The sequence below is a fragment of the Micropterus salmoides genome, unplaced genomic scaffold (assembly GCF_014851395.1).
Source record: "Micropterus salmoides isolate LMB-PRFRI ecotype aquatic unplaced genomic scaffold, ASM1485139v1 Ms_hic_scaffold_23, whole genome shotgun sequence".
Taxonomy (NCBI): Eukaryota; Metazoa; Chordata; class Actinopteri; order Centrarchiformes; family Centrarchidae; genus Micropterus; species Micropterus salmoides.
Genome location: NW_024041484.1, coordinates 6072002 through 6096965, shown reverse-complemented (window position 1 = coordinate 6096965; position 24964 = coordinate 6072002). Strand labels below are relative to the sequence as shown.

General features: G+C 41.1%; 2 protein-coding genes across 3 annotated transcripts; one reads left to right on the top strand and one right to left on the bottom strand.

Moving 5' to 3' along the window:
• Positions 1 to 1410: 1410 nt before the first annotated feature.
• Positions 1411 to 16040, top strand: LOC119918125 (NXPE family member 3-like). 2 transcript variants are annotated; one of them, XM_038738670.1, is made up of 8 exons: positions 1421 to 1558; positions 2911 to 3068; positions 5263 to 5460; positions 9072 to 9497; positions 9860 to 10155; positions 11169 to 11239; positions 13371 to 13577; positions 13661 to 16040. In XM_038738670.1, the coding sequence occupies exons 3-8, from the start codon at positions 5323 to 5325 to the stop codon at positions 14212 to 14214; spliced, it is 1692 nt and encodes a 563-aa protein (XP_038594598.1). In that variant the 5' UTR covers positions 1421 to 1558; positions 2911 to 3068; positions 5263 to 5322; the 3' UTR covers positions 14215 to 16040. The 2 variants fall into 2 exon arrangements, with proteins under 2 accessions (XP_038594599.1, XP_038594598.1); XM_038738671.1 differs by lacking the exon at positions 2911 to 3068 and having other exon boundaries at positions 1411 to 1558.
• Positions 16041 to 16705: 665 nt separating this feature from the next.
• Positions 16706 to 24567, bottom strand: LOC119918124 (NACHT, LRR and PYD domains-containing protein 12-like). The gene is given in 12 exon segments (XM_038738669.1): positions 16706 to 17609; positions 17611 to 17867; positions 18546 to 18592; positions 19060 to 19233; positions 19653 to 19823; positions 20008 to 20181; positions 21219 to 21392; positions 21498 to 21671; positions 21858 to 22031; positions 22130 to 23879; positions 23989 to 24012; positions 24112 to 24567. Coding segments are annotated over 12 exon segments (3720 nt in total). The 5' UTR covers positions 24383 to 24567; the 3' UTR covers positions 16706 to 17279.
• Positions 24568 to 24964: the final 397 nt, after the last annotated feature.

The window sequence follows — 24964 nt, the reverse complement described above, 5'->3', positions numbered from 1 at the left end:
CCCGCACTCTCGGTTTTAAATATATCTCTATCCTGCCATCTGTTGGACAAATATAACACTACAACATGTGAAGTGAAAAGGCTGAAAGATGGCAGCATGCATATGAACACCTGTGTGAAACTAAACTCAGATGGCAGATGGAGGAAATTATTCAAAACAAAACTCTAATTTTTTTCTTTGTCAGTTCAACTTCAAACCTGATTATATGCTGAAAGAAAATGAGATATAGATCGATGCATTACTTACTCCCCCAAAAAGTCTGTTAGTTTTTTTCCTCCCTCAAAACCAGATCTCAGTAAGACAAAATTCAAGTTTACTGAGCACCTAAATTTAGCTAAAATACCATTTCATTTTAAAGTAATTTTTGTATCATATAAACATATAACGACAGGATGTGTAATTGCACATCTAACTGGCACCTTCCACTATATTTCTTCATGCTTGATATATAATTTTTGACTGTTGTATCAGTTTTCATCAGTTACCATACCCGTCCATAAAGGAGGTTATAGTAAATGTATGTTCACTTTAACTTGCATATCTCACACCGACAACCACCGATTTCCAAGTTGATCCTTTCTGGCATCATCGCTAAAGATTCTGAAGAAATGCTGGGATTGTGCTGTGAAGTAGAGTTCAGCAGAAGACGCATAATAATAGATATGTTGCTAAAGACTCACTGAAGAGATAGAGAACATTTACGTCATCAAAATACAGTTTTTTTTTCACCAACAATCAGATGTATAATGTTTCCCTCTCTTTCCATCTCTGTGGGTTCTCCTCATGGACTGAAGGAAGAACTGAAGTAGTGCATGTTGGCCTAAAGATGGCGCTCAAACCTAAATAGTGACATCACAGTTAGTAAACTAACAAAAAATTGACAAAAGTTCTTCCAACTGGAGTTTCATGATCAATGATCTGTAATAAAAGACAGAAAAAACAGATGATTGTTCATCACTTGCAAACAAAGCATTATGATTAGACAGCTACAGTGAAGTCCATTTGGACACTGATACAAGTTTTGTTATTTTGGCTGTTTACTTAAACATCTTCAAGTTGCTGTTAAATAATGAATATGGGCTTAAAGTGCAGTCTCTCAGCTTAATTATATATCACATTGGGTTTAGGAAATAAAGCTCTTTAATATGTAGCCCCCTCTTTTTCAAGGGACCAAACATAATTAGAGAATTGACTCAAAAGCTGTTTCATGGACAGGTGTGTTATCAGTTAAGAAGGTAAAAGGTCTGGAGTTGATTCCAGATGGGCATTCACATTTGTTAAGTGCTGCTGTGAACTCACAACATCGGGTGAAAGGAGCTCTCAGTGCAAGCGAAACAGGCCATCCTTAGGCTGCAACAAATAAACATTGCATCAGAGAGATAGCAGGAACATTAGGAGTGGCCAAATCAACAGTTACATTCTGAGAAAAAAAGAACGCACTGGTGAGCACTCCAACACAAAAAGGCCTCGACGTCCACGGAAGACAACAGTGGTGCATGATCGTAGGATCTTTTCCATTGTCACAACATCCAGCCATGTGAAGAACACTCTTCAGGAGGTAGGCAAATCATTATTCAAGTCTATCATAAAGAGAATAATTCACTAGAGCAAATACAGAGTGTTCACCACAAGGTGCAATCCATTCATAAGCCTCATGAATAGACAGGACAGATTAGACTTAAACAGCATTCGTTGGACAGATGAAACTAACGGATGAATTCTGAAGCTTTTTGGAATTTAACATCTTCGTTTTTTATTTTCATGCTGTATGTTAATTAGTGGCTTTGGAGCGGGAGTCTGCTGTTTTTTTTTAAACAGCTATGCAAATCTGTTAGAAGAAGATGGTCACCACACTGGGGCATACTTCACATGTGTCACATGTGGGTGGTTAAGAAGATAAATCTACATCTGTCCACTGCTGATGCACTATCTACAGCATGGGCCCTGTTTCAGAAAGCAGGTTCAACAATCTCTGAGCTGAACCCTGACCTCTGAGTAGATTAAGTCTGAGATGGGAAACTCAGAATTTTCAGTTCCAGAACAGCTGATCAGAATGAGGCCTATTTCGATCAACTCTGAGTTTGTTTGAAACCTCATGGAAGTGTGTGATCATCAGTGGAGCTCCAATACTACTCTTCACTAGGGCAACGGGTAAATAAAGAGCAAAGCCTTTGGATACCTTGGTACTAGAAATATGAGTGCTGCCAATGCAGACAATCACATTTATCTTAAAAGACAGGAGTGGGGGAAGGAGTCAATAAGTTAACAATCTTAGTCCACATTTTATTCAGTACAGCCCTCTTATTCATTTACCAGACCTGAATTAATGATCAAGTGCAGAAAGCCTATTCACTGTATGTTACATTGGATTTTTAAATTCCTGGAACCTCACGGCACAAAATTTAGGTAGCAATAAGTAAAGATGAAATATGGATCAAAACAGAGAAGACATAGTTTACTTATTGACCTAGGATTGTAAAGACATAGTCCGATCCCCATTATAATTATTTAGGTGATTTGTAGTTGAAAATGTGTCCAGGTTCAAACTGAGTGTAGCCTACATTTTTAGACATCTAGGCTAATTTAAATTAAAATTTGTGCTCATTTCGCATTTAATGAAATAGTGTCAAAACACATTAAGATTATAGCCTATGCAGGAAAACTCACTTTAAGTTGTTTCAGCTGCTCCACAATCATCGTCACTCAGAAATATTCACATCATCTTAAAGATGATAACTATGACAGTCCCATCATCAGTGGGACAGATCCCAGCATGACAAATTATTGTTTATTGATCAGTTACAGCTTCATACAGCTCAGTTTGATTTAAAACTGTGATTACTGCAGTAATGTAGCCCACTGTAAATGTTTCAGTGCTTGTAAATACTTGTTCTGGTGCATCTATTTTAGGGGCATATGCAAGTTAAATTGCCTAATAGCATGTGGAGCTCTGCACACATGTATTTCCTGAATGTTGAGCAAAGAGAACAAAATTGTCTACAAAAGGAAACTGCAGAATCCCACCAAGAGATCATCTCCATGTTGCCTCGAAATGAGTCTCTGCTCAGGTAAAACATGATTTATTTGAGTAGCCTATATTTAAAGTCTGGTTTTATAGACATCATAAAACTAAATGTTGCCACTAAATTTTCTAATATGTGTATAGTTTTGAGATAGACCTACTACTCCACAACAGGGAAATGTTGTACTTTGTAGAAGTATCAAAGTATTAGCATCAAAGGCTATAGCCTACTTAAAGTACCACAAGTAGCCTTCAGTTGTGCACAATGGCCCATTTCAGAAATATATATCATGGTATTGTGTTGATGCATGTATCACTTTAATGTTGCAGCTGGTAAAGTTGAGGCTGATTTGAACTACTTTTATCATTTAGGCTACCTATAATAATTCATCTTATTTATTTGTTAATTGTATTTTGTATAAATATGAACGTACGAGTTCTGGTTCTATCTGCTAAGATACAGAACAAATAAAAATGTTTTAACATTTGTCAAAACGGACATGCTGTACATCGTTAGATCGGTTAGATTCTCCACAATTCAATCGTTCAGTTTATTTTACGGGAAACAAGCAACAATGTGTTTATTTACGATAGATATCGCCTGCTGGCATGGTAAACAAGAGAGACGGAAGAAAGTGGTCCCTCCTTTTGAAGCATAAAGTCCGAATATGTGTCCATTCCTCGATTATGTATATTCCTTTAGTCCGTAAAGGTAAAACGATCAGAAGAATCAAAGGCGTTTTCATAAAAAACGAAACCTAGTTGCTCTCTCTCTCTCTCTCTCTCTCTCTCTCTCTCTCTCTGATGTAGCCTACGTAATTACAGCTAAAGTGAAAACTGACGTAATGATTAGGCCTACTACTGCAAACAAGGCCTAATGTTAAAAACGATATAGTATTATTTTCTTTGTGAGGTTCATAAATGGTGATAAAAGATCCAAAGTTTATATTCTGTGAACGTTTAGAGTAATCCAACTGTTGCATTTCCGGTGTTTTCCTCCTGGTTTCCAAACTTGCCTGACGCTGCGCGTGCCGTGTGCAGCAGCTGCGGACTGCCTCGTGAACATATTCCTGGCAGTTGTTTACGTAAATTTTATATACCTATAAAGAAACAAACAACCTTTCCTTTTTTCAGGGATACACGAAAAAATCTGGATTAAAGCACCAATTTCTGTTGAGAGTTTCAGTATTTAGGTCAGCACATTGTACAGTCCTTTGAGCTTTATAATTTCATGATTAGCCTATTTTATGGTCCAAAACATTAAGATCAATCTTAAAGAAAGGGAAGAACGGTTTAGAACCAGTACATCTGTGGATATGGTATTCAGCAAGTAAGAATAAAAGATTTTCTATGAAATATTTTCCTCTCTTATCCCTCCTGAAATCAAAAACACAAAAGAAAACATCCTTAAAACAAAAAGAAACACCAGAATGACATAAGCTTGAATAAACTCCATGTCTGACCAGAATCTCTCAGTATGAGAACAGTTTCTCAGTATGGGAAACATTTTCCTCTGAGTTTTAACAAAAAACACATTCAGTTTTACCAGGGCCGTCCTTCACATTGTTGGAGCCCTGGGTAAGATTTTATACTGCCCCCACAAAATGTTTCAAACAGAGACGGTTTTCTTTCATTCTAGTGAATTTAAACAGCATTAATAACGCTGAAACAGCACAAGAGATCCTGCTAGATATTCAGTTCTTCCTTACAACTTCATAAAATTTTAACAACTCCGTTTTAACACATTCGTGTTTACATACATACGAACCTGCGTGATGTGATAACTCAGTTTCAACAATTCACTACCACATCGGAACATATGTCTGTCTGTACCTGTCCCTGTGAGCGCACCCTGTTCTCGCTGTTGCAGAGCTGAGCAGCATAATCACCGCCTGCATGAGCAGCTTTTCTGTTCCGCTGCAAGTGCTCCCCACAGTATATCTGTATATTAGTATATTTGTTACACAGTCTAATTTCTTCATTCATTAGAAAGATTTTAATTTTCAGTTTTTTCCTCCATTAACTTATTATGGAGATCGTTAAAGTCAGAGAGATATGAGGGAGAGAAGGCTGCTGTCTTTGGTTGTAGACTTAGTTGTTGGTTGATCCATCAATGTCCTGGGTAACTGTTTAGTTTAGTCCTAATGATTGAAAGCCAGACATTTGCCATTTGAGTTCAAGTTTATGCAAGTAATACTTTTTATCATAACAAGATGTCCCCCTTTTTAAAAAAAATCCAGGAGCAGATGAAGTGATCATAGTGCAATTTGGCGGCCAGAGATGAAGACTGAACACTGATCATGAAGGTCAGAGCTTGCATAAGAAAGGTGGTCAGCATGCGCCTCACAAAGTACAGAATCATCGTCATCTTCTTCATCGTCCTCTCTCAGGCTGTGTTTGGCTTCATCTTTGTGCTACGCAAGATGGATTTCCTGGAGGTGAGAACTTGGTTTTAGTGGGATCATTTGAAGCATAAATGTCAGATTTCAGGATTTTGTTAGAGTGCAATGTGGCTCAGAGTAACAGCAATGTACTTCATTGCAACTTGAGTTAACATAGTTTCACCTTGTAAATCTTGCACTGCTTTGCTGACAGCAGCAGCTTCGCTAATTAAAGGACATGGAAGGCATTATTCTGTTCTTTCCATCTAATGACAATACCAAAACCATCAATGTGTTCCAACCTACTGGTTCCCATTCGTTCCTACTGAAGACATAAATCTTTAGAAATGGGTCACAGATATATACAGTATGTTTTAAAATTGACAACTGATGCTCGTAAAACAGGTAGGCACTGTAATTTTAAGCAAAATTAATCAAATAAAGAATAAAGAGTATTTGTTGGAGACTGTTTTCCGTCTAACCCTAATTCACCACAAAAATGAATAACTCCACCTGCAGCTTAGACCCCATCCCATCATCCCTCATCACGACCTGCCTTCCATCCATCACCCTCTTCACCCTACTCATCATGAAAATCATTAATTCCTCCCTCACATCCGGATCAGTCCCCACAACACTCAGTTGCAGCTGTCACGCCCATCCTCAAGAAACCTGGTCTCAACCATTATGTCCAATTTCCGACCTATCTCCAATCTCCCCTTCCTATCAAAAATCCTAGAACATGTTGTTGCTGCTCAAATTCAAACCCACCTCACGACTAACAACCAGTTCGAACCATTTCTATCTGGATTCCGCTCACAACATAGCACTGAAACAGCCCTCATCAAAAGAACCAATGACCTCCTCCTCTCCTCCTCTCCGCCAACTCTGGTCACCTCACCATCCTAATCATGCTCGACCTCACTGCAGCACTGGCACCGCACTCTCCTGGCTCTGCTCTTGCCTCACCAACAGACAACAGTTCATCAACATCAATAACTGCACCTCCTTCACTGCTCCTTTGTCATAAGGCGTCCCCCAAGGTTCGGTGCTTGGTCCTCTCTTGTTCATCATTTATATCCTGCCACTCCATATTATCATATGTAGATATGGCCTCCACTTCCACTGCTACCCCGATGACATCCAGATCTACATCTCCACCAAATCCATCACTACATACACCTCTGCAACTCTGACCAACTGCCTCACCGACAAACCTGGATGCAAACCAACTTTTTCTTCAATAAATCTGACATGATCATCACTGGCCCCAAATCACTCACAAAAAACACCAACAACTTCAGCCTTTCCATCAACAACTTCACCTTGTCTCCATCCCCACACATCTGCAACCTTGGAGTCATCTTTGACTGCAACCCCACTTTTGAACACACTTTTGAATCAACCATGTCACCAGGACATCCTTCTTTCACCTCAACCACTCACCTTCTCTGCTGCTGAAACCCTGATCCACACCTTCATTACATCCAGAACTGACTACTGTAATAGCATCCTCTATGGTTCACCTGCCAAAGCCCTAAATAAACTTCAATATATCCAAAACTCTGCTGCCCACCTCCTCACCCACACACGCAACCCTGACCACATCACCTCTGTCCTCCAGAATCTTCACTGGCTCCCTGTTCCCCAACGCATTCAGTACAAAATCCTCCTCCTCACACATAAAGCCCTCCATAACAAGGCCCCTTCCTACCTCACAGACCTGCTCCACCGCCACAATCTCTCCCGTAACCTCTGCTCCCCTGAAATTAACCTCCTCTCCCCACAAATCAGGACCGAGCACCGTACCTAGGGCGACAGAGCTTTCACCATCGCAGGCCCTTTGGAACTACTTACCCAGACACGTCCGAGATTGCAGTGACATGTACTCTTTCAAATCACTTATCAAAGCTCACCTTTTTAGACTAGATTTTTTACTTCAAATAATGTTGTATTGCACCTGCTGCTGTTTGTTATTTGTTATTTATATGGTCGCCCCTACACTCTTATGTATTTCTGGACCACATGTTTTTACCTAATGTTCATATATTTTGCTATATATGTTTTGTTATTTGTTATGTTTTTAAAATGTATTATTATTATTAATATTATTATTATTATAGGAAAACCGCCTTCAACCCCAGACTCAAGGTTAATGAAGCACTCCAAAAAGTCTACTTTTTTTTATGTAGGATGTAGTCCCCTTGATTAATGTTATCCTTCAATTTTAACCAAAAAAATTTAAAGTAAAGGAATATGGTGAAATTTAGACATTTACTATCTTGACTGGGCCATATTGTAGCTGTTCTGGTCTCTATTTATTCAAATATGATAAAATAAGTAAGCAATAATAATAGTGGTAATGGGGTGCATAAGTAACAATCAGTGGTGTACAAAAGTGCATGAGCGCAATTACTAATATGGGGTACATGTTTTCATTGTAAAAGTAAGGCACAACACAAACACAGCACAACATAAAGACAACATACGACAATAAAGTGAGAGTCCCAGAGGGAACCTTGGCACCCAAAGACCAATTCTAGCCCTTCTCTATGTATCTATATGCAACTCTGTATAACCATAAACAAAGCAAAACACAGACCCTCTCATTCCTCCCTCCACTCCCAGCAACTGGGTCCTTAAAGATGATTTAAAGGTTCAGTGTGTAATATTTAGGAGAATCTATTGACAGAAATGCAATGCAATATCCATCCAACTATGTTTTCAGTGGTGTATAAAGACCTTACAAAATGAAGGGATAGGTTTTTATTACTTAAGAATGAGCCATTTCTAGCTACATATATCAGGGGTCCACTTACATGGATGTCACCCAGTTGCGCCACCATGTTTCTACAGTAGCCGAAAATGGACTCTTCAGAGAGCGTTTCTCACTACGTAGAATTAGGGATGATCAGTGATTGGTTTTTAATGCGATGATTTTCAGATCAGAACTAAGTTGACACAAAAACTGTCTCTAGAATCTGCACCACACTGCACTGTTTCCCATTCACTGATTTATTTGAGTAAAACCATAATTCACTGTGGAGTTGCGCACAGCGCATTGATTTGCTCAGCGCCTCATTCTGTGGGAAACACTGTACTGAGCATTTAAAGATGTTTTGGTGGATTCTCTTAAAGGTAATAAGCCTATTTCTTCCATGCTGGCATTTCACTAATATGCTGCAACGTAACACTGTCCCCTGGCGATCAGATTGCCAATCGGTGATCTCAAGTAGCCATGATCAGACGATATGAAAATAGAGAAGATCGCCCAAGCCTACGTTGAATGTGTACGTACAAACAAGAAAAAGAAGAAGAAGTAACAAATGGAGGACCACAGATATTATTTAGCACAGGAGCCAACTCCTGCACGCTTGGAAAGGGAGAGGTGAGCGGAGCATTCATGTGGTGTCGGAATAATCAGAATCTTTTTTTCATCCCTGAATCTTTATTGCAAAAAGAGGAATAAAGTGTACAAGGGACAAAAAGAAGTATACAGAACTTTGATTTGTGCACAATCACATATTGCATATACATATTTTGCAAACATGTAATTTTTAATATGGTGATAACAGTTAGTTTGCTGTCCACGTAGAGTGAATTGGATGTCTTGATGTTGTGTTAGTACACTTGTTTAATGCATCTTCATCACCTTCTCTCTCGACCAGCATAAAGTGAAACCCACCATCCCAGCCCCAGACCGTGACATCAATCAAGTCTTCTGCACTTTCCAATCACTGTCCAAGGAAGAATCTCTGGAGGAACGCCTCCTACTAGACTCCATTGCTTGGCCTGAAACTCCAGTTCTACTAGATCCTCTTTCCCTGGAGCAGACCAGTGATCCTGCAAACAGCAAATTCATCATTCTCCCAGGGAGAGGAGGAGGACGTTGGCATGTAGGGGATCAGCTGGAGATTATGATTAAAATGTATGACTTCCAGGGCCGTCCCAAGAAGTCTGGGGGAGACGTCGTACTCACCAGGCTGCACAACCTGAAGCTTGGTGCAGGTGTGGCTGGACAAGTGGTGGATCATCTCAATGGCTCCTACTCTGCTGTGTTCTCTTTACTCTGGGAAGGAAGCGCACAGGTTGAGGTGAGGCCGCTAATGTTAGCCTGCTCCCTAATAGTAGCACCTTGGTGGCTTCCAAACAATGGTGAAATACTGCAAAGTAGATGTGTTAGTCATGAACGGGATATACCAAATATAAACCTGTAAAAAAAAAAAGTTTGAAAGTTTCACATTCCTGCTGTGCCTAGTTACAGTTGATAAGCTGTGATTCGAAGATCTCTGTTCGAGGTGTTTAGTTGAGTGAATGGTCAGTTCACCAGAGATTGTAGACTAAAGCTCAAACTTGTGCACGCCTAATACATAGTGTGCAGCAAGTAGTATTCATTTGATTTGCCTTTTTTGATATGACTGGACTTAGTGAAAATTCTGGTTCTCTGTCCCATCAGGTGATGCTGGTTCACCCTAGTGAGGCTGTCACAGTGCTGCGCAGGCTGACCAGTGAACAGCCAGACAGGGTTTATTTCCACAGCCTCTTCCGTTCTGGCTCTCTTTCTGAAACTACTACCTGTAACGTCTGCCTACGTCCAACCCAGCAGCCGCTGTGCAATTACACTGACCTCCGTACAGGCGAGCCTTGGTTCTGCTACAAGCCAAAGAATCTCAACTGTGATGCCAGGATCAGCCACTCCATGGGAGGATTCAATCAAAACCTCAAAGCCGAGGAAGAGAAGCTCTTTCAAAGGTGAGGAAGCAGAGACACAGGACTGGCATTGTGTGTGACTTGTAATAAATATGTATGTCGTTTGTGGGAAATTTAGCAAGTTTGTAACTAGAGATTGAATCTAATCTAATCAGTCTAATATAATTCAAATCAAAATAATCATTTTCATAGTTTTTTTTTCCATGTAGGGGCAGTGCACAATAAAAGTAACGTTGACATACCTTATAACTGATAGAAAGCAGTGGCCTATTTGCACATCCAGTAAGCATGCAGCAACATTAGCATGCGTTATGAGTGCTTCTGGCCACCTGGCAAATGTAAATACAAAATTCACTCTCCTTTCAGCTCTAGTTTGGTCTCCACCAGCTCATGAGTGAAATATCTAAATTTCTATCTGCTAATAATCCGGTATGTTCACCAGCTAGTTGCTGACTTTGTCTGTCTGCTATTTAGTGGTAGGTAGTGCACAATTGGTTAGTCATAGCGCTTTTTGATGCGTCGAATAAAATATGTTGAGGAGAGGGGTGAGAATCAACCAAAACAGCAAATTGCAGGCCATAACACCAAAAGCAGTTAGCTGGAAGACACTACAATACTCTGCAGACCGAAGGGGAACTGCAAAGGTGGGTTATAATCTGCATTGATGTGCTCCTAGGATGGTTTCCTGAGTTGGGAACTCTTTTTTTCTGACTTCAGTGTGTCTATGAGCAACATGTACGTTTGGAAAAAAAACATGTACGTTTTTGTATAGTGTCTGGGAGACGGGTTGTTATGTATGCGATATTGCTATCCAAGTATGCTGAAACAGTTTGAAGCTTATTCCATCCCAGATTTGTTGCTTCATCAGTAGACCCTCAAATCTCTAAAATATTGCGTTACCTGACTTGTTATGAGGGTTAATGCTAATAAATAACTAAAGTCACTCTACGTGGACAGCAACTAACGGTTACAACCATATGACATGTGAGCAAAAACTGTATTTGCAATAGGTGTATAATAAAAAAGCTTTTACTTTCTTTATGACTTTTCTCCAGTGGTGTCAACATGAAGGTCTCTATTCAGGCTTCAGGACCTGCCAATGTCACAGTGTTGCCGAAAAAGAAAGGTAAAGCATAATTTTACTGCAGACATCAAAGGACCTGCACATCCTCAAGAAAAAGAGCCACCTCTGCCCCTTCCTGTATAGGGCATCCATATTCAGGGACCAGTCTAGCTTATCATCCAGGTGTACATCTAAAAATGTATAGGTCTGCACCGCCTCAATGTCTGCCCTTCGAATGTTAACCGGCTGCAGGGGGGTTTAGACCTACATAAGTCCACCACCATCTCCTTGGTTTTGGAGGTGTTCCTCAGGAGGCCGTTTTTATCACCCTAGTCACAGAAGGTCTTTGTCATGTCCTTGTACTCCCCTTCCTGTCCGTTTCTAATACGAACACAATAGCAGTGTCATCCGAGTATTTCTGGATGTGGCAGGGCTTGAAGTTGTATTTGAAGTCTGTGCTGTGTACAATGTGAACAGGAAAGGAGCTAGAACAGTCTCCTGTGGAGCCCCCTGCTGCACACCGCCATCCCACAGACACAGCTCCCCAGTCTGACAAATTGTGGTCATCTGTAATCTGTAAGGTAATCCAGGCAGTGAAGGAGGGATTCACCCTCACCCCCTCCAGTTTGTCCTTAAGCATGAAGGGATGGATGGTGTTAAATGCACTAAAAACTCAAAAAGAACATTATCCTCACACATCCTCCCAGTTTATCCAGGTGAGAATAGGCCCGGTGGAGCATGTAGAGGACAGCATCATCCACTTCAGTGTGTTCCTTGCGTGCAAACTGTATGGGGTCTAGTGCATGTTTGACATGTGGTCTCAGTCAACAAAGAAATAGCCTCTGTAGGGTCTTCATGATGTGTGATCTGAGGGCCACTGGTTTGTAGACGTTAATCTTGTCCGGACGCCCTACGTTGGGTAATGGAACAAGCCATGATGTTTCCCACAGCAACAGGACCCTCCCCAGTTGTATACTCAGATTGAAGATTCTCTGAAGAGGCTCGTTCAGTTGAGTGGCACAGTCCTTAAGCAGTCTTGGACATACGCTGTCTGGGCCTGTTACTTTTCCAGGATGCAGCCTCCCCAGCTCCATCGTCACCTCCTCCAAAGTGAAGGACAGGGGAGGGGCCCAGGTGTAGGTGAGGTTGCAGCTGCTGTGTTTATGGTGCCAAAGTGTGGTAGCAGGAGAGTAGTGAGTATTGCTGTTGGGAGCTGGTATGCTGGCTCTTGACTGCTTCGTCCACTCTGCATGCTAGCTTCACAGTATCAACTGTAACAACAGCATGCTAATGCACAACTTAGCTAGCGTTGCATTACTTGCTGTGTTGTTGTTTGCTTTATATCATAGCACACCTTTAAAACAGGTGCTCTCGTGTTCTTGTCGTTTTTTTCCAATTCTGCCTCCAAGTAAGCTCCACCCACAAAAAAACCCCATTATGTTTACTAACAGAAAAGGGGTCTATACATGTGCACTAAATGTGTATTAATCCACTGCTGAAAATAGTCCAACAAATGCACTCTACCTAGCAGGAAATTACAGTGTATTTGTGACACATATCATGCTTAACGTTAGTTCACGAAGGCAACAAAGTCAAGCTCAGCTCACAATCCCAGTACATCAGCTGATAGCAGCCATCTTAAGCCAGACACATCAGCTGACAGCTCAGCTGATTTCTCTCTTAGTATTCATTGTCAAATTACATACAAGGCGCCTATTTAAGCTGCTGTTGCCTGCCTGCCCTTGTTGCTTACACTGCAAACAGCTCATAACCCACCGCCACCCCAGCTCTGCCTTTCAGGCTGTGGTAGGGATGCACGATAATTGTAGATCCAATAAGTATTGGCCGATTGGGCATATTTCATTATTGGAATCATATCGGGAAATAAATTTAGGCCAAGAATTTTGGTGATAAGAATCAAACAACGCTATCATGTGCAGCACAGATGCAGGCACGAAAGCGTGTTGAAGGTCATGGAAATCCCAGAACAGAGCCATACTGCCAAACATTACAACAATGCCTTTGATGAAAGTTGTCCTGACTGAATTATAAAACTTCACGTCTTCAGTTGTAATGAAATAACTTAATTGTCATAAACAGGTTAGGGAGACCTTGGTTCTTATCTTTTCATGGGATATGTTGAAAATAAGACAAATATAAAATAACCCCATCATTAAACTTAACTTCCTCTCAGGTAAACCGGAGGTGAAGAGCAGCAGTGTGAAGTCTGGACCCTCTGGCTATTACTACCAGGGTGCGTGGCGAGCACTAGGTGGAATCATGGTCAACCAATTCAACACCTCGTCTGCTATCAGTCAGTGTCTGAAAGGCAAGAAGGTCCACCTGTATGGAGACTCCACCATCAGACAGTGGTTTGAACACCTCAACGCAGCACTGCCAGGTAAGTGATCCACAGGGATTTCTGTCAACAGTTTGATTTTGTTCACACTGCAGCTTCATCTGTTCCCTCTGTGATACTTTTAGATCTTAAGGAGTTTAACCTGCACAGTCCAAAGCAAGTTGGACCTTTCATGGCCTTGGACTATGCAAACAACATCTTGGTGACGTATCGCTGCCACGGTCCTCCTCTCCGTTTTGGCAACGTCCCAACCACTGAGCTGCGTTACATTGCCAATGAACTAGATGGGTTAACTGGAGGCAGCAACACTGTTGTAGTTATTGGCATCTGGTCTCACTTCAGCACTTTCCCCATGGAGCTCTACATACAGCGGCTGCAGAGCATCCGCAGGGCGGTGGTGCGGCTGTTGGTCAGGGCTCCAGACACACTGGTCGTCATCCGGACCGCGAACCTCAAAGCTTTGACACTTTATGAGACGCTGACCAACAGCGACTGGTACTCACTGCAGCGTGACAAGGTGCTCAGAGCCGTGTTCAAAGGACTGAATGTTCGTCTGGTGGACGCCTGGGAGATGAGTCTGGCCCACCACCTGCCACACAGCCTCCACCCACAGCCTCCCATTATTAAGAATATGATTGATGTTCTCTTGTCCTACATATGTCCTCAAAAGGGCGGTTAGATGTGTGTGTTAGGGGAGCGGAATGGGGATGCAAATATATAGTCTGAGTTTACACATTTTTCCATCAGTATTCCATGCACAGCTAAGTGCACTTTTTCTAACTTATTTACATCCAAGGAATTTTGAGTGAGCACAAAAGAAACATAACAGGATAGTAATCAGCTACAAGCCAGGTTGGGATCAGGTATTTCAAATAGCTACTACAAATTACAATAGGCTGGGACACGCATCCCTAAAATGTTTACATCTAAAGATAACCTGTGCTCTGCTACCGTGTATAATGTGGTGACTGTAGTTCACCATAGTTTCTTAAAGTGCAATTAGTGATAGCGTTGTGATTATTCTAAACAAATATGTACAAATATACTTTTAGCTTCATGGGAATGTACATTTCTAGATGTAACAACTCACCATTTCATCTTGTCACCCCCCCCCCCCCCTTTACAGTCTTTACGCTAAGCTAACTGGCTGCTGGATGCAGAGTGGTATCGATCTTCCAATCATTCTCTTGGCAAGAGTGAATAACCCTATCTCCCAAAATATCTCATGTGTGTGTCTGTGTGTCAGACTCAGTGACCATACCTTGCAATTGAAAAAGGGAGGCATAAAAAGTCTGGGTTACCTAAAGAATATAGAGTATGTGAGCACTGCACGATATATTGCGTGTGTGTATATATATGTGTGTGTATATGTGTAATATATACATATGATATATCAATGATCAGATGATTGTGAATAAAAATGCAACAATCATTCAGCAAATGATTAAACATATGACAACAATGTGGATAATACACAAGAAAGGACCATTGACTATTACAGTTAAAGTAAACAACTCATTAAAACTAAATAATATATTTATTTCTGTCCCTCTCTTAGCCTTTTCCACACATGGTTCCTTAGCAGCTGGTCAAATTGCTAACTTGAAATATAGGCTGTGCCTCAATTCAGGGGTAGATCCCAGTTATTTCCCACTTTTTGAACACTTCTCTGCTCCCCAGATGTCTCAGTGTTGTAAGCCTTGGATGTGTGAGAAGTACCAGACTCTAGCCTGCATTATTTCAGATGATTCTGACTGACTGTGATTGTGACTGTTTTCTTTCTGACAGTTACAAAAACTCGTACTGTCTCAAAATGACTGCTGGGATGATTTATACACTAGAGACTGTTATCCCACACGGTGGAAGTTTCAGACTGAGATGCTGGTGCTCTAGTGTGACATTTAAATGCAGTGAATTTACTTTAAACTGCTGTTAAAACTGATACTGTTGTTGACAGAGTTGTATACTTGAGCAACAGCTCATGACGGGCCATGGTATACGTTTATTATAGCAGTTAAGGGGCATTGTTCGGCCTATGTTTTACAAATCTGCAGCATATTGTAGTTATTTCGGCATTAGTTTCATTGCTATTAAATCTCAGCAAAATGTTTACTTGCGGTTCATACAGCTGTAGTAATGGCGAGTTGTGCTTATTGTGTGTAAACACTTGGCAGTTGTCCAGCGATAAAACTCCCGTGTGGAAAGCTTTGCAAGGATTAAATTCGCGATAGGTCTGAATTTTGTATATCACGGCCTGAAGTGAGCTATTGCTTTTATAAAACGGTTACCAAGTATGGCAAAAACAGTAGGCTAACAGACGCACTACAATTTGACTTTGTTTTATTTCATCAAAAGACATTTCTTTATGAATACAAAAAGTAGTTCCACCAGTGGTGCATGACGGTAATGTGGTTATACCTGGTTGTTTGTTGATGGAAAGTAGGGAAACATAACTTCTTAGGTGTTGCACTTTCTAGGATTATGTATAAACGAACTCATCGTAAACATACAACAGCAACAAAAGAATCGCTGAATGCAAAACACATTAGTAACCATGTTTAGCTCAGCATTTGTTAAGTCCGACTGTTGTTCACAAGATGTTGTGAAAAGATGAACGAGTGTTTGTTTACTTGCCAAAGTTGAAGTAGCCGACTAAGGCTGCAAACAGATTACAGGTTTATTGTTGCTCGTGTAACATTACACTGGTTTGAGAGTCTGGGGGCATGTATTGACTTACAGTAGTTTGTAAGCTGATTAAGTTGTAGCGGTGCACATTACATGGTTGTGCTCTGTAAATGAAAAAGATGTTACAGTTACAGAATTCCTTAAAGATATGCAGTGTTATAAGCGGCCTGGATTGAACGCAGCAGGTGATAAAACACACATCACTCATCCCAGCTCTATAATAAACCATGCTGATTCCCTCTTCTCAGCCATGGGTTTCTCCACAGATTAAATGTTTTTTGTGTTTCTGTGCAAAAGATAGCACACAAAGTGCAACTAGCTGACAACAGTCTACTTGTTTTTTCTGGGATCTGTGAGATCCCAAGTCCCCGGAATCACTACTCTGATATGGATTGAAAATCCTCGTGTGCACTAGCAAATTAAACACTGCAAACAAGATAACTTAAAAGTTTACAGTTGGTTGTTTAAGATTAACCTTTTTTTTTAAACACTGTGGTCATATTTATTGTCCTTCAGGTCTGATTGTGACAACTGCAAAATACATAGGTTGGACAGTTTCAGCAAAAATTCACAATTCTATTATTTTGCTATTCATATAGAGTCAAATAGCAAATGTTTGCATGCTAACACGCTTAACTAAATGGTGAACAGGGTAAACATATTAGCTAAACATCAGCATGTTAGCATTGTCATTTTGAACATGTTAGCTTGCTGACGTTAGCATTGAACTCAAAGTGCAGCTTTACAGAAGTGCAACCTCAGAGAGCTGCTAGCATGAATGTAGACTGATATTTGCCCTTACTCACTGGCAGCATTTGACTTTAAAAAAGTATGGATCAGTGTTGTCCTGTGGTGCAGTTGCAGGTTGGATTGTAGAAACCTTTTTAGGTAGGTACATTTATTTGTCACAACATAACAGCTTATTTAGTGAAACAGACCTTTTCATTATAAATGCTAGCAAATTTGCATTATCCTTTTTTTTTTTACAATGTCCATGTTTTCATACATATGTTTTTTCTTGTAGGTTTGAAATCCATTTAGACAGCATAAGTGAACATCTCAAAATTCCTCAATTCTTTCTGCACTAGCTGACCGAGAAATTAATGTTGGCAAACACTCTGTGCAAATAGTGACAGAGCAGTCATCCTCCTCCATCCCAAACCCGGGGTAGAGAGGCTCAGTAAAGGAGCCGTGGAACGTGTGAAGGTGACTGAGAGTCCCAGAGGAGACACTGTAGAAGGACAGGGAGCCACCAGGCCAGTCCAGATACACTCCAACCCTGTGGGAGCGAGACGGGGGGACTGGTATTTCTACAGGCTGGTTGTCATGCTGAGCGCTGTAGTGATCCTCAGAGCAGAACAGACTCCAGGACTGATCTGTGTATCCAAACCCACAGGTGAGAGCCAGCCCTCCGACGGATCCCCCTCATCACCACAGCAACGTCCACCCAGCGTCCTCGCCACTCCACCTCCCAGTAGTGGCGTCGGGTGAGGCCTTCGCGACACAGCACCTGGGAGACACTCTCAAACCTGCCGGGGTGATCTGGGTACTGCTGTGTCTCCCTGACCCACGTCACCTGCTTTCCACTATCGTGCAGAAAGAGAGACTTGGCAACTGTGTTTGTGTCCAAAGTCAGCGTACATGCATCTGTACAAAACACAGCAACATTTCAGCTTTTTTTTCATAAATAAATTATATTAATAAACTATATTAACAAATTAGGGGGACCCAGGGTAAAAATGGCAAATGGCAAAAGTTATAAACACATTTTCTTGCAGTGAAATGCACCATGTAAGCACAATATAAACTAAAATAATTAAGCCCTCAGGGTCTCTGCAAAACAGGGCCTCAACAATATAGCTATAGTATAGTATAGCATTCAACTGCCACACATCTGTCCCAGAGCTTTCAGACCCAACTGACCTGTGCCTAATCTAACCAAAAAGACACAGACAGAATGAAAGAAAGTAACCAGATCAGGATCACAGAACCCGCACTCTCGGTTTTAATATATCTCTATCCTGCCATCTGTTGGACAAATATAACACTACAACATGTGAAGTGAAAAGGCTGAAAGATGGCAGCATGCATATGAACACGTGTGTGAAACTAAACTCAGATGGCAGATGGAGGAAATTATTCAAAACAAAACTCTATTTTTTTTTTCAGTTCAACTTCAAACTTGATTAAATATTGAAAGAAAATTAGATATAGATCCATGCATTATCATCAGAATAATTTATTTAATTCAATGATTTTCTATTTTATAGTCTGTTTGGTTCAATTATAAGTGAAAATTAGTTAAATAGAAATTAAATGACTTACAGTTTTTCAGTGTTGATTTCAAGTAGCACTCTGCATTATAGTCCACACTGTAGATAGAATATACACAAAAGTATCACTAATCGACACATTATGATGTTTTTGAATACTTTATATCTGGCTTTTGTTACTAAATGATACGTATATTTTGCATGTATGAAAATGTTTATTGTATGTTCTGTAGCACGTGAACATAGTGCACTTTACTTCCTCTGAAAATTGTGCTTTCTGTTCTCTGCAGTTTATCATGTGTGCAGCTCTGAAAGAAACATGGATGGATAACTATGTGGCAATCAACACCCCGATAAAGGGAACTTGATCATTAAATGAAACTTTAAACCACAAGAGAATTCAAAGAAACATCCATTTTAACAAGACATGGTGTACAATAACAGTGTTTATTTTCAGGAATTAGCTTGAGTCTCTTTTCATGGTATTTTTAGTCAATTGTATTGTTGATACTACAGAACAAATAGCTCAAAGACACTAAATTATTAGCTGTGATGGATTGTTTTACCGTAATGTTTCCAGTTTACAGAGCGGGTCGTTCAAATGAACAGAGACCAGCTTCACTCCAGAGTCCTGCAGGTAGTTGTAGCTGAGGTCCAGCTGCCTCAGATGAGAAGGGTTGGAGCTCAGTGCTGAAGCCAAATAAATGCAGCCTTTCTTTGTGACTCCGCAGAAGGACAGTCTGCGTGGAGGCAGGGTATTCACATTTCACCCAGAAACACAATCTGCCTTTTGTGTCATGTTGACGTATTTGACCAAAAATAATACTGAAAAACTCTATCCCTTACTTGTTACTTTTCTATTTATTTACCTTACATTTCTAGATGTTTCTGTGTTGTTATTGTGCAGACATTCTTTTTAATTTTGTATAATTTTTAAAAAGGTTTTAAAGATAATTGTTTGGGCATTTCTGCTTTATTGTGACTGTGATAGAGATACAGGAAAAGTAGGGGCCAAGTGAAGGGATGACATGCAGCAGAGCCCAGGTTAGAACTGAACATGAGTCACTACTGTAAGGAATCAGCCTTGATTTTCAAATAATTGTAGTATTACTTTGCCCTTTGCACATTGGCTGATTAATTAATTGTAAAGCCAGCTTACCGTAACGTCTCCAGTTTACAGCCCGGACTTGCCAGTCCCACAGAGAGGAGCTTCACTTCTGAATCCTGCAGGTCGTTTCCACTCAGATCGAGCTCCATCAGGTGAGAGGTGTCAGAGCTGAGGACCAAGGCCACATCAGCACAGCATTTCTGGAGATTGCACTCGTTTAACCTGGAGGTCAGGATATGTTTTGTTCCAGCGGGTTATATGCTATATTAAGAGGTGGTACCCAATATAGTTTAAAATGATCTGAAACTTGCAGGAGTTGAGTTGATGTCAAATGTAAAAGTGTGTCACTATACTGATATAAGCCACTTTATTATTTGTTGTGTCCTGTGAACCTGAGTCACCTGACCTTAATGTGTCCAGTTTACAGTTTGGACTTCTCAGTCCAACACACAGCTGCTGGATGTCTGGACCCTGCAGGTTGTTTCCACTCAGGTCCAGCTCTCTAAGGTGGGAGGAGTCATAGCTGAGAGCTGAGCCAATGTCATTGCAGCATTTCTGTGTAAGGCCGCACCAGCTGAGCCTGAAAGGTGAAGGAAATTTTCAAATGAAGGTAGAGCGCACTACTTGTGACATCAGTGGTAAAAAATTGTCTTGTTATTATTTTGTTATTGAAACTATTTTAATTGATTGTTTTATCACTTGATGGCAGTACAACAACCTCTAAACACAACAATGACATCGTCTTTTAAAGTTGATAATGACAAATTTGTTAGCAAACGGTTGCCTATATACCCATTTCGCATAGAACATTAGCATTCATTAGTCTCCAAGTCTAATATTAAATCTCTTTTTAGCATGAATTCATTCTGCATTGACTCCTGAGTGAAATATTTACTATATTTGTATACTGTTCTGTATACTTCTTTATGTCCCATTTACACTTTATTCCTCTTTTTGCAATAAAGATTTAAGGAGGGAAAAAAATCGTATTATTCTGACACCACATGAACCACGGAGGAGACACTACAGTGGCCGACACACTCTGTCGGCTCTTGTGCTAAATAACACGTGTGGTCCTCCATTTGTCCAAATTTCACTTCTCTTCTTACTTCTAATAAACCAGACTACTACTACTACTACTACTGTTACTATTACTTATTCTTTGTACATATTGAACGAAGTGATGAAACGCGCTTATAGATTCGTTTGTCCGTTTGCTCTACTGTAGAAACATGGTGGTACAACATCGTGTAATGTCTTTATACATATAGTTACAGTATGTATATTATAGATGTAATATGAAAGTTTGTTCATAGTGACATGCTTATATAACCAAAATTCACAGCGCTACAGATGTTATTAGCATGTTTTAGCAGATTATTTTGTTTTCATGATCTGCACACTTATTGTATGGTTCAGTCTTACTGATCTCTGTATTTATGTCTGCAGCAGCAGCAGGTAGTTGTTTCCAGAAAAAGTTCTGATAAACACAGTACTACACACTTTACCAGCTCAGCTCCAAATGACATGGTTTCCTCAGGAGTTGGTGGAGACAAAACAGAGCTAATCATGTAGCTAGGACAACCACAATCTTCCGTTTCATAGGACTGCACTGACCTTAGTGTTTCCAGTGTACAGTGTGGATTCCTCAGTCCAGAAGTAAGCAGAGATACACCAGAATCCTTTAGGCTGTTGTTGCTCAGATCTAAGGTTTTCAGGTGAGATGTGCCTGAACTCAAAACTGTAGCCAAATCTGCACAGCAATTCTCTTTTAGCTTGCACTGATTCAACCTGCAAAGAGTTTTCAACCAACACAACATGATTTTGTTCTTAATAACATCAATTGTGATTAAAGTCCAAGCAAGTGAGTTAAGTTTGTTAGCAAGAAGATCTAACCTCACTGTTTCTAGTTTGCAGAGGTGGCTGCGCATACCCACACACAGAGCCTTCACTCCTGCTTTGTGGAAGTGATTAGCACTCAGGTCCAGTTCTCTGAGTCGGGTAGACTCTGTGCTGAGAGCAATAGCCAGTCCTTCACAGCAGTCTCCTTCCAGTTTACACTTATGTAATCTAAAAAAAAAAAAGAAAGCTTTAAAATTCGATTATTAATATTCATCAAGTGGATTGTTCACTTGCACATTATGACAGCCAACACAAGTCTAACCTAAACCACAAGTCTTTCAACCATTTAATGCTGCCGTTTGTAGGGTTGTGCTATGTTTGGTTTCTAAAAGACTGCTAACAATTGTTATAGACCTTAAATTCTTCAGTTTACAATTTGGACTCCCTAATCCACCAGAAAGCAGCTTCACCCCTGAATCCCTCAGGTTGTTGTCACTCAGGTCCAGCTCTGTCAGGTGAGAGGAGGAAGAGCTCAACACGGAGGCCAAAACTTCACAGCCAACCTCAGTGAGGTTGCAGCGATTTAGCCTAGAAAAACAATACACAAACAAGAAAAAGCTGCAGTATTACACAGAAATTAGTTTGCAGCTTAGAGAGGAACACTTTTATCGTGTGGGTAAACTCACAGAGCACGTGTGGAGGAAGTAATGACAGTCAGCAGCTTCACTACCCCTTCATCTGATCTGTTGTACTTTTTCAAGTCGAACTCCTTCTCCGTTGCCTCTGATGTCATCAGTTCAAAGGTTAGAGCGGACCACTGGACCGGTGACAGCTTTTTGGCTGCAAGCCTCCCGGAACTAACAAAGCTCTGGACCTCCTGCACCAAAGACTCCTCTTTGAGCTCACTCAGGCAGTGGAACAGGTTGAGCTTGGCCTCTGGTTCCTCTTTGATCTTCTCCTTGATAAACTGGATGGTTCTAGCCACATCCTCCTCTCCTTCTGTTTCTAGATTCAGTATTCTACCCAGAAGCTCTTGGTTTGACTTCAGCGACAGTCCCAGGAGAAACCGAAGGAAGAGGTCCCAGTGGCCGTCTGGACTTTCCAAGGCTTTTTCGACGGCAGTTTTGTGAAAACTGAACACAGACTTGGGGAGCCACCTCGTAGACATCCTTTTAAGGTATCCAAGAAGAACATTTTCCTTTCTTTGCATGTAGGAGTGATGGGCGTACACAGCTGCCAAAAACTCCTGGATGGTTAAATGTACAAAGCTAAACACTTCTCTCCTCCTCCTGCCTTCCTTCACGAAGACCTCTGTACAAACTCCTGAGTAGATTGTTGCCTCTTTGACATCCATGCCGCATTCTTTCAAGTCAGCCTCGTAGAAAATCAGTTTGCCCTTCTCCAGTTGACGGAATGCCAGCTCTGCTAGCTTCAAAACAACGTTGTCGCTTTCCATCGGGTAGTGCCCTTCTATCATCCGGTCTGTCTGGCAGAGAAGAAGATATGCGTACATCTCGGTCAGGGTGTTGGGCATGCCTCCTGTCACATTGTCGCGCAACATTTTCTTCATTACAGTGACTGTGATCCAGCAGAAAACTGGTATCTGACACATGATGTAGAGGCTTCTTGATGACTTCACATGGTTGATGATTCTGGTGGCAAGGTTATCATCACGCAAACGCCTCTTGAAGTATTCCTCCCTCTGTTCGATAGCGAAGCCCTTCACCTCCGTCCACAGCTGGATGTGCTTTCGAGGGACCCGACTAATTGCGGCAGGTCTTGACGTGATCCAGATGAGAGCCTTGCCAAGCAGATCTCCCGTGATGAGGTTGGTGATCACCACATCTAGCGAGGCCGGCTCTGTCTCATCTCTCAAGACCTTGTTGTGCTTAAAGTTCAAGGGGAGGAGAGTCTCGTCCAAGCCGTCAAAGATGAAGAGGACTTTGTATTCAGTTCCCAGTGTCTCAAGAGGTTTCATCTCAGGGAAGAACTGATGGAGCAGCTGCATCAGACTGTAGTCCTCTCCAATGTTGGGGTTCAGTTCACGGAAAGGAAGCGGGAAAAGGAAGGTGACATCTTGATTTTCCTCTCCTTCTGCCCAACTCAGGGTAAACTTCTGTACACAGACAGTTTTACCCACTCCAGGTATACCCTGCGTAAGCACAGTTCTAATTCGCTTCTCTTGGTTGGGCTTGGGTTTGAAAATGTCACTAGCTTTAATGGAGGTTTCTTCCGTTGTCACTTGGTTGGACTTCTGCTGTCTGACCTCATGCTCCTCGCTGAAGCCTCCCCAGGCTCCTTCGATCACGTGCAGCTCGGTGTAGATTTTGTTCAGGTAGACAGTGTCTCCTTCATCAGCATTCCCCTCGTAAATGTTTTGGTACTTTTCCCTTAGGGTGGATTTCAGTTTTTCTCTGATTGCATGGTGGTCGACTTCTGTTCAGAGCAAATTAACTTTTAATCCTGTGTCTGTACGTGGATATAGTACGAGTATGAACTTGTCAACAGGACTGTGTATGTGGGTATTGTTGTTTTATCTTCTTACCTTTGCCTACTTGATTGCATGGAACTGATAAAGAGACAAAGAGAAGAGATAGCTGTTACGTGGCCAATGTATTTTGTCATACAAACTAAAAGTCAAATATTGTTCCTTTTAAACATGTTTTACCTGCATCGTACTTCTTCATAAGTGTTTCAGCCCACAGTTTGAGTTTCATCCTCATCAGTACATCCACTGTAACTTTAACAGCACCGTCGTAGCCATATGTCTGCACCAAAAGATCCACAGTGCCAGGCCTGTCTACCCCATCGACCCGAGACTTTTGAATATAAGGGAATCCTTTGAGAATATTACTATAAAGGAACCACTGGAAAGTCCTCAACTCTTTATCAACCAGCTCCTCCAGAATGTCCAAGAGAAGCTCTGGGACAGAAGCCATGTCTGTGTCCTCAGTTTGTCATGTGATCAATCAGTCCTTTTGTTCTGCGTTCATCCTCTGATCGAAGAAAGGTTCAAATGCAGCAACAGTTTCAGTTTTGAGCTGATGTAGTCGTCATCTCACTCCTCGTTTCCTGCTGAGCTCACTGAAGATTTACAGCCATGTGATCCCCATAGAGAGTGCACTGTCAATGCACACTGGACTAACAACCCTGTTTACAGGAAATGCATTGTTCTCGCCACTCTTATCAGCTTTCCATACGAGTGAATTTCTTTACATACCTACTTGGTGAAACCCTCTGAGCCAGTTCAGCCAAGTGGGTGATAGGTGGGTATGGAAATCATAATAGTAAATTAAAATAACTGTTATGTTTAGAGAAGAGAGACTGGCCAGTTCATTATACAACATTAATAGTTTCACTCTGTGTCACATCTACATTAAAGTTCTTGTTTTGGTGACCGGATTAGCCAAAATAGAAAGAATGTGCATGTCCTCCCATAATGTAATGCAGGAGTAAGACACTGGTATGACAGTAGATATACTGTAGCAGGCTATTTATTGTACAGTGTTTACAGCATGTAA

What these genes read in the sequence shown, in the direction of transcription:
- LOC119918125 (XM_038738671.1), top strand. Translation starts at nt 5,323, where the DNA reads ATGAAGGTCAGAGCTTGCATAAGAAAGGTGGTCAGCATGCGCCTCACA. An exon ending in GCAAGATGGATTTCCTGGAG is followed by an intron (nt 5,461 to 9,071) that starts GTGAGAACTTGG and finishes TCTCTCGACCAG; the next exon opens with CATAAAGTGAAACCCACCAT. An exon ending in AAGGAAGCGCACAGGTTGAG is followed by an intron (nt 9,498 to 9,859) that starts GTGAGGCCGCTA and finishes CTGTCCCATCAG; the next exon opens with GTGATGCTGGTTCACCCTAG.